This window comes from Chrysemys picta, chromosome 15, assembly GCF_011386835.1.
Source record: "Chrysemys picta bellii isolate R12L10 chromosome 15, ASM1138683v2, whole genome shotgun sequence".
In the NCBI taxonomy this organism is placed as follows: Eukaryota; Metazoa; Chordata; order Testudines; family Emydidae; genus Chrysemys; species Chrysemys picta.
The window spans coordinates 22,579,046-22,591,748 of NC_088805.1; the positions used below are offsets into that span (position 1 = coordinate 22,579,046).

General features: G+C 45.1%; 1 protein-coding gene across 19 annotated transcripts in view; it reads left to right on the top strand.

The window, feature by feature from the left end:
• RIMBP2 (RIMS binding protein 2) overlaps positions 1-12,703 on the top strand; it is a 359,348-nt gene that overhangs the window by 293,414 nt on the left and 53,231 nt on the right. For all 19 annotated transcript variants that reach the window (XM_024101538.3, XM_024101539.3, XM_065568590.1 and 16 more), the window contains one exon: positions 2,638-3,450. In XM_024101538.3, coding sequence (XP_023957306.2) covers positions 2,638-3,450 — 813 coding nt within the window. The remainder of the gene's footprint in view (positions 1-2,637; positions 3,451-12,703) is intronic.

Consider the following 12,703-nt stretch of genomic DNA (forward strand, 5'->3'; position numbering starts at 1 on the left):
TCACAGAGCAGTGCAGTGCATGCATAACTTGCTTCAGATAAGTAGCCTCGTTGGGTATGTCTACACTGTAATTCCAGGTTTAGTAGAACTCAAGTTAGCAGACTCTGGGTTTGTTAACCTACAGTTTGAGCATCTACACTTATTTGTAACTCCAGTTAGAAATGGTTGAGCACTTGGTCCCATCCTGGGGCTCCAACATCTACACTGTATGATGCAGGCCCGAGTCCAACAACCCACATCCCAGACTTCCTAGTGCCCTCCCAAAATGTGGCTGCTCTAACCCTTTGTTTGTGGTGCAGTGTGGGAAAACTTGACTTTTCCACCAACTTGACTGTCCAGAGGACAAAGAAAGTCAGCTCGTAGGATTGTGGGATACTTTCGTTGGACTCTGAGAGCACGAGAACAGTGGGGCTGCGTCTACACCGCAAAGCAATAGGGTTTGAACTCTGAGTCCTGGCTTGGCTCGGGTTCAGACCCACCACCCCCATGGGATCCAGGGTTTGAGCCCTGGGTTAGTGTGATTTGTGTGTAGACAGAAGGGAGGTTAGGCTTGGCTTGAGCCTTAGTTTGAACCCTCGGCTTACATTGCAATGTAGACATACTCATTGACTACAGTGGGACTGCATATGAGGAAAATTACATACATGATTAAGTGTCCTGCAGAACTGGGGACTTGATTTCTTTTATTTTTGCTTCCCATGGCAAGGTATGTACGAGACAACACACGTTGACCCACTTTTTAACTTGCTTCGCTAATACCTACATTTAAGGCTGGGCAGGTGTTTCATGAAGATTAACAATGATAAACCAGTTGATAAGTAATTTCATTGTCTAAATGTATCAACTTTATTTGTACCTCAAATAACTCAATATTAGCTAGTGACAAAACAGTTTATTTGGTGGCCTAAATGAAAACTATAGACTTTTGCTAATACATATTTTGAACTCAGAAAGACCCACCAATATGCAGTATTTCACTAATAAAATCCAATTAGTAATTGCTGAGACATGCTCGTATACAAATATGACGACACATGCAATCAGGTGTCCCCATTGAAATGAATCCTTGTGGTCAAGGCACTGGACTGGGATTCAGGAGACATAGGTTCAATTTCTGGCTCTGCCACAGACTCCCTGGGTGACTCAGGGTATGTCACTTAGTCTCTTGGTGCCTTACTTACTCACCTCTAAAATAGGGATGATGATACAGCCTTTGTCTGTCTTGTCTATTTGGACTTTTAGCTCTTTTGGACAAGGATCGTTTCTTATTGTGTAATTCTACAATGCCTAGAGCCACGTGGCCCTGATCTCAGCTGAGGTCTCTCAGTGCTACTGAAAGACATAATAATAATACATTCAAAGCAACTTCACAATATGAGAGATCAAACAATCCTGTTCGTGTTGCTTGAATCCTGGGTTGTGTTGTATGCCTGAGATTCTCTTGGACTTCAATGAAAGTGATTAGCACGTGGTTTAATTGTGTAACAGTAATGGGGTCTTTGTAATATGAAGGAAACTGCTATTGAACCTTTGATGGAAGGTGGGGAGAGGCTACCTGCTTTAGTGTGCAGATTCCAGACTGATTGTATTTGGGGAATGGATATTAACAGTATTCTACTGTGTTTTATAACCACTTGGATCTGTCAGCTGGATCAGTAACTCAGCAGAACAAAACAGTTACAAGCACTGAGGTCTTTTTCTTAAAGAATAATGTCTGTAGCAACAGAGCAAAGTAAGCGAGCAAAAGCAGAAAGTAAAAAAAGCATGAACAGAAAACGCCCCACCTTTGGAGTTCAACCTAGTCCTTTGATCCCTGTCTGAGAAATCAGACTTTCCCAATCAGCCTCTTAAGGCACTTTTTCTGAACCTCTCTGTCAGGGACGGAGGACATCTGAGCTGCAGTTAACCCGTTAAAAGAACAGGAGTACTTGTGGCACCTTAGAGACTAACAAATTTATTTGAGCATAAGCTTTCATGGGCTACAGCCCACTTCATCAGATTCATAGAATGAACATATAATAATAAGATATATATATATACATACAGAGAACATGAAAAAGTGGAAGTAGCCATACCAACTAGGTATGTTCACCAGGGACCTATCAGTGTCTTGCAACCCCTTACAGTGACCTGCAATGCAAAATATGGCTGCTTATACCTTTAAGCCAGGGCTGCCCAGAGGATTCAGGGGACCTGGGGTCTTCGGCGGCGGAGGCCCCCCGCCACCAAACACCTGGCGCTTTGGCAGTGGGTCCCGGGGCGGAAGGACCCCTCGCCGCCGAACTGCCGCCGAAGACTTGGAGCGGAAGAAGCTCCAGGGCCCCCAGAGCGAATGAAGGACCCCGCTTCAGGGGCCCCGAAAAACTCTTGTGGGGGCCCCTGCAGGGCCTGGGGCAAATTGCCCCACTTGCCCCCCCGTCTGGGCGGCCCTGCTTTAAACAGGATTTTAATCAATAGCATAAGTTTGATTTAATTCATCTTCACCTAATAAAACTGATCTACAGTATTTCATATTATTTAATGTACTTCTTCAACCCAACACTACCAGAGGAGAGAGTCATCTAGAAGACAGCTTGGCTGGTAGTGTGAGAGGAGTGTTCTTTTGTTAATGATATTTGGGTTGTTCTTTCTCACCAGGTGAACTTCTAGATGGACAAAGAGGACTGGTCCCTTCAAACTTTGTGGATTTTGTTCAAGATAATGAGTCCCGTTTGTCAAGCACCGTAGGCAGCGAGCAGGATCAGAATTTTATCAACCATTCGGGTCATGCTTTGGAAGGAGATAGTCTATTGGAGCTCAATCCGCCGAGTCACATAGAGTCCAGTGTAATCAACAATGGCACGGGAACTCTTGATATGAACATTGATGAAATTGGAGAAGACATTGTGCCTTATCCTAGAAAAATCACCCTTATTAAACAACTAGCCAAAAGTGTTATTGTGGGCTGGGAGCCACCAGTAGTGCCACCTGGATGGGGAACCATTAACAGCTACAATGTCCTGGTTGACAAAGAAATACGGATGAATGTGTCCTTTGGAAGCAGAACTAAAGCTCTTATAGAAAAACTTAACATTGCTACTTGCACATACCGAATATCAATTCAGAGCATTACGAGTAGGGGTAACTCAGATGAGCTACTATGCACTTTGTTAGTTGGGAAGGATGTAATTGTAGCACCCTCTCATCTTAAGGTGGACAACATAACCCAGATTTCCGCTGAGCTGTCCTGGCTTCCTACCAATAGTAATTACAGTCATGTGATCTTTCTGAATGAAGAAGAGTTCGACATTGTCAAGTCTGTTAGCTACAAGTACCAGTTTTTTAATTTGAAGCCCAACATGGCCTACAAGGTGAAGGTCATGGCAAAGCCCCATCAGATGCCCTGGCAGCTTCCTCTGGAGCAACGGGAAAAAAAGGAAGCCTTTGTGGAATTTTCTACATTGCCAGCAGGTTTGATATTTTTTTTCCTGTCCCTTAACTTTGCAATTACAATTGCTCTAGAAATACCAGGTGCACCAAGACTAGTCCAAATAAAACTCCTTCACTGTCTAAGTTCTGAATCATCCTCATGCACAAAAATAGTAATGTAAAGCATTGCTTCCCATTGTTGTGTAATTAATTACTAGTATAGACCATGTTCTTGCATTTGGAGCTGCCTGTGTAGATTCAGTTGCAGCAAGGCTGTAGTTTGCCCTTGTTGTTAGAACACTGTGTGTACCGTCACATATTTCTCAGTCTCAACCTACTGAAAAGTCAGGAGGTTTCTATTAATAATGATCTAAAGTTGGGCTGATTCCATTGAACTTAATGGGTTTAACTGATTTGTGATTTTAGAAAATGAAAATCAGACATGTATTAAGAAAATGCATTTTGCACATCTTAAGTAACAAACAAGAGCTGAGTGGCTTGCAGCAAAGCTCCTAAACCTTGGCGTCTCAGTGTGATAATCACTTTTCTAATGAGATTTCTTTATGGTACTAAAAATACTTCACTGCCAAGGGTGGTAAATTAGCATAATTGGCATATGCCAAATTGCATAATCCTGCAGTTATTTGTGCCATGACTTCTGTGAGGGATTGGAGGAGAAGTAAATACTAACTGATAATAAAGAGATCATCATTTTTAAAAAATGGATAATAACATTTCAACTGTTTTCTGCACCTACAGCTCTGGTTCAGATTGGTACAAAGCTCTTAGTATTTGAAAAATTCTTGTGATATTAGAATTACAGGGGTCTTGTCCATCAACGTTTTTCTAGCCCTAAGACCTGATTCTGCAACTCTTACATGAAGTAACACTTGCTCACCTTAGTGGTCCTGCTAATTGAGGTCTAAGGGCCCACACTATTAAAATGTAGTAGACAATGTTTCATTTTATAGAAGCCTAGAAATTAGAGATGGAAAAATCCTTTTAGGGCATTTCTAGTTCATTCCTGTTCAGCTACTACGGCATTGTCCACTCCTGTGTCTAGAGACTGGGGTGTTTCAGGAAGATACCCCTGCCAGATCATAAATTAGAGACAGCCAAGTTTATCATCATCATTGAACCTGTAAGTACTGTGGTCCCATATGCTGCATGTTCAGAGCCTGTTCAGAATAACCTCCCTGGGTTTCTAATTGATCTACCTATAGAAATGTGAATAGCTACCGATTTTCGTGCCATTTTCTTTGTTTACTGTTAATAATGTTTCTGTGGTGCTTTTCAGCTGTAGATCTGAAAGCACTTTACAAAGGTGGGTCAGTATCTTTATTCCCATTGGGAAAATTGAAGCACAGAGATGCTAACTGTTTTCCAAGATCACGCAGCTAGACAGCAGAAGTACAGGGAGTAGAACTCAACTCTCCTGACTCCCGTCTGGGGCCCTGTCCACAGACACAACTTGAATGTTTAAAGCTAAAAAATGTGACAGACTTTAAAAAGCCAAGGGTAGTTGTTTGTGTTATTCCATGCTGTGTTTGATTACCAACGTTTGAGCAACGTTATCAAACTTGCTCCAGCAACTGAAGGAGACCAAGGAATGTTTCAGAAATGAAGCTGAAATGATGTAACACAAAATGGTTTGTAAGGACGGTCACAGAATTGATGGTATGTGTGACGTGAGCAGCGGCACGATCCGGAGATCATCACCAACAATATCTGAAAGAATTCAAACACCTTCCCAGTGAGGAACACCACTAATAAAGACAATGACAACAATCCACCTGCACTGCAATGCAGTTGCTTTCCTTCGTTCATCTACCTACTGGAAGGAGCCATTTGCAAGGAGAGAACTCCTCATCTACTCAGACTTTCAGAGGCTTGCCTGCCTTAGCTGCAGTTCAGAGGAGAGATGAACTACATGTGGCTCATGGTGAGTGAAATTTCAGTCCAATGGCATGTACTGTTCTATGACTTGATTGGCTGCCTGTTGTGATAAGATTTCAGCAAAGTAACTGGAGTCGATTCTGTCTCCCCCCCTCGTTCAGGCGGTTTATGTATAAGGAGACATGCAGGATAATAGCGGTGCCCGGTAGGGAGCTAATGGGATTGTAACTCAACTGTTTTGAAAGTGCATTGGTTTATAACTTTGCACAAAAATATCCTCAGCCCAGGCATGAATTGTGTTGTAAGAAATGCAGCTTTAAATCATTTTGGTGGCTTGTAAAGAGTAAAATAAAAGCTAGCTTGGACTCTTTGGTCACTTCTAAAAACACTGGGCTTGATTTCCCCCCCCCCCAACCCTCCTGCGGGGGGTGTATTATGCACACCCCTACGCCCACAGAGACAGCTGTGCTGGAATGTGAATTCACTGCTGTGGGAGGGCAGCTGGCAATGCTGCCTGTGCCTTGTGTGCGAGGGGAGGGGGACTGGCAGATGTAAACTCTACTGCACTGCTTTTTAAATTGTGTGGTGCACAGCCAGGGCAGGGGAGGCTAACAGGAGGTGCAAGGTGGAGCTAAGGGCTGTTCAGGCAGGGCAGGCAGCAGGGAGAGTGAACAGTGTCCCCTCCAGTACTCGGTGAGGGTTGGGACAACCCAGTCTTGCCCATCCTAGGTGCTGCTCTTCACCTCTTTCCCTCCCTGACTGCCGGGGACTCCCTGCTGCTGCCCTGCCCTGGTCCGGACACCTGGCCAGCTGCAGCCTCATGTAATTTAAACCCTCCTGAGCCCATGGGAGCGAGTGGCTCTGGGCAGGGGGAATAGAGGGTGCAGAGTCCAGCCCCAGTCCGTTCCATGCTGCTGTGCCATGGGCTTCTTCGGGGAGGGAGCCAACTGGATCCTGCCACCGCCTTGGATGTGAGCGGTCAGCTCCCCTTGTTGGGTCACTTTGTGCCCCATGGAGAAAGGGGGTGCAGCAAAAAAAGCTGGGGAACCTCTGCTCTACAGGAGCCAGCAGAGGCTGCCCAGGTGATGCTCTGAATCAGTACATCTGGGTGCCGTGGCCCCTCCCTGGCTGACTATCATAGTGAGTTACATACTATGGACCATATCATGGCATCATACTGGCGTAGGATTTCTGCTTCTAAGTGTGTGGCATCATCCAACCGTCCCCTGTGCATGTGCATAAATTCCATTGACATTACTGGTGGTAACACAGACATACACTCCCAAGGGGGAATTGTTACTTCTGTATGTGGTGCATTGCCAGCCCTATTAGTGGAGAAATAGTTTCAGGTTCAACTCTGAATTGTTTTGCTTTGGGAGTTCAAGTCACGCTCTCAGCATGATCTGTATTTCATATGCTGAACATGAACAGCAGAAAGTGCTGCTTATAGGTCCAAATCCCGAGGGCCTTCCTTGGCTTTTACTCTCTTACTAAGGCGAATTTCTGTTGAAGTGTAGGAATTTGCCTGAGAGCTGATCTACATTGAAAATTGACAGCGTATGCCTCCCAATCCATACCTGAGAGACACAGCTATACTGACCTAAGCCCTGGTGTAGACAGCGCTAGGCCAACAAAAGAATTCTTCCATTGACCTAGCTACCGACTCTGAGGGAGGTGTATTCACTATAGCAACAGGAGAACCCCTCCCGTTGCTGCAGTGAGAGTCTATACTGAAGCGCTGCAGCAGCGCTGCATCCGTGGTGCTGTAGTGGTTTAAGTGTAGACATACCCTAACGAAGGATGGGGTCAGAATGAAGGATCTGAGGAGATTTAGCCCCGCAGATATCCCCATAGCATTTTTTCTACAGCAGTAACTGAGTACAGTCCATTTCTTTAGAAATCAGAAGTGTTCCCATTATTTCTCTTTTCATCATAAAGAACAATGAACGAAGAGAAGGTAGCTTGACCATTCACCCCCAAAACACAGCAAGGAAGAGGACTGTACACATGGAAGAGACCCACTTAGAGACAACTTCCCAGTCCCAAACGCTCGACCAGGGGTCTTTGGGAAGTGGTGTGCCAGGTCTTCATTTACTCACCCTAATTTAAGGTTTCGCGTGCTGGTAATACATTTTAACGTTTTTTAGAAGGTCTCTCTCTATAAGTCTATATTATATAACTAAACTATTGTTGTATGTAAAGTAAACAAGGTTTTCAAAATGTTTAAGAAGCTTCAGTTAAAATTAAATTAAAATGCTGATCTTACGCCGCCTGCCTGCTCAGCCTCTGCCAGTCTGGGGTTCTGTTCACCTAGGCCGGCAGCGGGCCGAGTGGGGCCTGCGGCTGGGACGTCGGCTGGCAAGGGGCCGGCAGCCGGGACCCCAGACCTGGGGGGGTGGGTTCCAGGGGTCAGGGCAGAGGGCTGTGTGTGTGTGTGGGTTCAGGGGTCAGAGCAGAGGGATGGGGGCTGTGGGGGTGTAGGGCAGAAGGCTGGGTGTGTGGGGGGGTTCAGGGGTCAAGGCAGAGGGCAGTGAGGGTGTGGGGGGGTTGAGAGGTCAGGGCAGAGGGCTGGTGGGTGTGGGGGGTGCAGGGCAGAAGGCTGGGTGTGTGGGGGGGTTCAGGGGTCAGGGCAGAGGGCTGGGGTGTGTGTGGAGGTGCAGGGCAGAAAGCTGGGTGTGTGTGTGGGGTCAGGGCTGGGGTGCTCAGCTGGTGGGAGTGCTCCCAGCCCCCTGCCCTGAGCAGCTCATGGCAGGGGACGGGAAGGGATATGCCCTGTTCCACCCCCTTCCCCAAGGTCCCATCCCTACCTCTTCTCTGCCTCTACGGAGCAGCGAGCACGCTGCCACTCATCCCCCTCCTCCTCGCAAGGGCCATCAGCTAATCAGCGCAGGGAAGGAGAGGAGGAGGGGCAGGAAAGCACCACGCTGGGGGAAGAAGCGGGGGAGGGGAGAAGCTTGGCTGCCGCAGGACCAAGCTTCTGCCTCCGGCCCCGCAGGGGAGAGCGGTGGGCGGGGGGCTGAGTGGGGCTGGCGGCCGGGACCGCGGCAGGCAGCAGCATGCCACTCAAAATCGGCTTGCATGCCGTGTTTGGCATGCATGCCGTAGGTTGACGACCCCTGTGCTATACAAACCCAGCCAAATAAGCATGCTGTGATGGTATTATAATAAATATGGTATTTTCAACAACTAAGGAGAGTAAATTGCAGCAAGGGGAAGAAACCAATGGCACGTGACACTTAGGGCTGTGTGGAATATTTGCAACAAAATGGAAAATGTCAGAATGGAAGGTTTGCACATTCTATCCTAATGTCCAATTTTGCTTTAAAAAGCCCCCAACGTCTCTGACATTATATGGACTGTAGCTCATTGGGCCTGATCCTGCATGGCATCAGTTGAAGTCATTGAATGGGAATCAGATAAGACTAGGGGGCCTCATCAGTATTTACCAATCCTTCCGCACCTGAGAGACGTCCTTGGTGAAAATGGTCACCAAATATTCACTATACTCAGTGCTGATGACACTACATAACCTGCTCTAAGCCTAGGTAGCTCTTTGTCTCCCCCTAGTGGCTAGATCATGTAGAGTGATTTCAGGCAGCTACTGCATAGGAACTAACAGGCAGCAAAAAACTCATGCTTTGAGATCCAGGTGCCCCAGGGTCAGTCACAGCTGATAACCCAACCAGGGGCATTGTTGCAAATCCATGTCAGTTTCTGATTGTTTCACAGTGTAATAAAATTGTCCACGATGAACAGCTAACAGTTTCAAGTATCAGAGGGGTAGCTGTGTTAGTCTGGATCTGTCGCAGCTAACAGTTTGGTTCTTGAATTTCAGCATTATAAATATTGAAACAAAGGGAGAGATGTCTTGCAATAAGGGGCAGAAATAGAAGTTAAAATTACAGCATGTTCCATATTTTTCTCTTGCAGGTATTACCAGCAGTAAGCAACCATGTTTCCCTGCTTCTAAACCCCAGGTAAAAGGAGGAGAAAGCGAACATGGATGGAAAGAAAGTCAGATGTCTTAATACGACTGTTCTTACCATCTTATATGTACAGATTTACTCTGTGACCCTGGACTGTTCCCCCACCTAAACCACAACCTTATGATCTATCGTGTTAAGGAACGTATTTCAAAGGTTATTTTAAAAGATGCCGAGAAAGTAATAAAGATAGTTTGACTGAAGGGCACATTGTTATTGTGCTGCTTTGAGGAAAGATGCATATGGGTGAGTAGGTGTCCCAGGGTCTAGTGGTTGCCATAGCAAATGTCAGCTTTAGTAGACAGTGCAGAGTGAAGCACACCATAAATGGCCACAGGCAGCCGTTAACTTTCATGCTGGCATTTTCCAAAGGGCTTCAAAGGGGCCTACTAGTGAATAGATGGAGTTACTTTCTTTGAAGGTTGGAAAGCCTCACGCTCTCCTGCCCTGATCAGTAGTGTGTACCCTCTCCAGAGAAAACCACTTGTACTAAAAAAAGGGGGAGGAGTGCTATGTGAATTCTGAGCAAGTTGAACAAGGCAACTAGCCATGTTCCAGAGCAGTAGAGGGCAACTGCCTTAAAAACACAGGCCCAAGAGAGGCTGCCCCTCACTGATTCCAGACACAGCACAAAAAGTCATATGTTTGCAGGATTAATACTTGAAACACACATCCTTTTGATCTGATCAATAGCTTTTTAAGTGACTCTTTAATGCTGCGAAGGTTGGTCTTTAGTTCTTGGCCCACCGGAGTGCTTAAATTTAAACACTGATTGGTCCCCTGCTCCCTCCCCCCCTTTAATTTAAACCTTTGGCTGGATCTTTTGGAGTCTCTTGCTCCTCTTGCTCCATTTTAGCTGCCTGCCCTACCCTCTCTCCCTGTCATCGTAGAATAGGAACTGTGTTTTTAGGATGTCTGGTCTGACCAATCACCTATTTTAGATTCAAGAAGGAATTTTTCCATTGGGGCCAAATTGGCAGAGGTCTGGTGGGTTTTTTTACCTGTCAGCATCTAGGAGGCGCAGTTAGGTTAAATAGGAGTAGGATTTAGGCATAACATCATCTATGTTAATGTTTAGTTCATCGCAACTTGCAGCCAGTGTCCAGTGCGGTTGAAAGGCGAAAGGGCCAGTTCCCGGAACTAAGACACCTGGAATACTGTTGGTGGACCTTGAGCCTGTGGGAGAAGGAGAAACCTGAAATCTTCACAGACCAAGGTCCCTCTTTGGTATCCTTTGTCCCCCTGGCCGGGCAAAGGGTGAGAGGATTCAGAAAAGTCACCTTAATCATTGGGGTAGGCTCAGGAGAGTCTATCCTGAGTTATAAGGTTATATGATGGAAGCCCTGTAACTCCTGCACTAGACTCACATAAATGCCTGGTATGTGAGAATTGGAGGAGATGGGGTAACTAGCACCCCTTCTCAGTGTTAACTTAATAACGTTAGGATCTGCTGCTTTAACCCATCCCTCAGTCACCGGCTTATCCTGATCAGTAAACACCTGCCGCAAATATTTGTTGTCACACATATGTATTTTATATCATTCCATTGTTTCATCTCCTCTCCTAGTGCCTTTGTTTAGTGGATTAAGCTCTTTGAAAGTGTTGATGTTAAGTTAAAATAAATAAAAGAAGCCCTAGAATGCTTATCATTGTCCCTTAAAATGAATTGCCACTGTGCTTTGATGCTGACCATGGAACTGCTCAGTAACAAATGCTCCCAGGGAAAACCGCTCTTAATTTTAGCAATGAATTTGCTATTAGCGTAATCAGTCATTCACATGAAATTAGGTACAGTATAAAAACTCAAGAAACCAGCTTCTGAAGATATTACAATGTGGTACATGTACTTTAATAGCTGTGGGACATGGCTAAGCATAATTAACAATTGGTTTTATCAGGGCACTAGCTGAATTGTTTTGGATTGACAAGCTCCCGTATAGGCAGAAGTTGCACACATTGCTTTGTGCTTAATTCAGCCACTGTTTATGCTTTGATTCTCCATTTAGTTTAACCAAAACTTCAGGAAGCAGTTCATCGGTTTTAAAAAATGGCACTATTTTCATCACTTTTAGCAGGTATTATTGTGTAATTCAATTAGTGGCTAAAGAAAGTTACCATTTAGTTAATAGGGAAGGACAAAATTCTGAATGAGATTGGAGGGGTTGGCAGAGTGGGAAACAAGACCAAGGAAATATCTGTGATAGCGAAGATATCCAGAGATGGACAGTGGAAAACGACTGGAAAGATGTCCACATGAGAAGAGATTGAAAAGATTGGAACTGTTTAATCTAGAGAGGAGACAGTTAAGAGGTGACATGATAGAGGTATCCAGAATGATGATTGATATAGAGGAGATAAATTGGGTATTCCTATCTACCCTTTCTTTTAATACAAGAACAGGAGATAGCCCATGAAACTGAAAGGTTATTTAAAACAAACAAAAGGAAATAATGGTGTTGCTTTGGGATTGTTATTTTTTTATACACAACACATAATCAGCTGGTGGGACTCGCTGGCACTGAGGCCAAAGGTTTAGCTGGATTTTAAAAGGAATTAGACATTTGTCTGAGGACTCATACTCAAGCACACATGATGCAGCATAAGCTAGCCACTTGCTGCCTTGAGCTAGGGAGAAATATCTGCTATGGGAATCGAGGATATTTTGTTTCCTGTACTTTTCACCTTCTCCTTTTGCAAAGACCTTGAAAAAGTATTGATTTAATTGATTTTTCTATTTTGACAAGAAGGTGAAACTGTAGCAGAAACTGTAATGGAAATAAAAAGAGAACTGCAAAAATAATGCAACAGTTTTAAATCGGAGACAAACCAAGATGCTTATTCAGTAAGTTTCTGAAGTTACTGCGAGCGTCATGCACTTTCCCATCACCCACATCAATTATCAGTGAAGCATTCCTGGTGAGCCACTAGCACTTGCATAACCATGGAAAATATCCCTTTTGGTTTATGCACTTGCTGGCAAGATGGGTTGGTGCTAGAATAAGGATATGCATCCTATCTATCGTCCCCACTACAGTCGGGAACCCCATTGCTTCAAATCCCCTTCTGCTATTTCCTGCCAACTGTCAAGAGTCACACTTGTGTGCAACAGAAGATGCTTACTGGCCTTGCACATTTGAATGACAACGGTTCCCACTTTGGATTTTCAAACTGCTGACCGATCAGTGTGATCACTGCTTGCTTTTCCACTGTCAATGCTGCTCTCTTTCTGGTGTCCCTGCACTGGAGGGCTGGGGCAAGCTCGGCACACGGATCCAGGAATTTGGCCTTTCACATCTGGAAGTTCTGCAACCTCTGCTCATCATCCCAAATCTGCATTATCATGTGATCCCATCACTCAGTGCTCGTTTCTTGGACTCAGAAGCACCTGTCCACTATGTGGAATTAATCTGTGAATG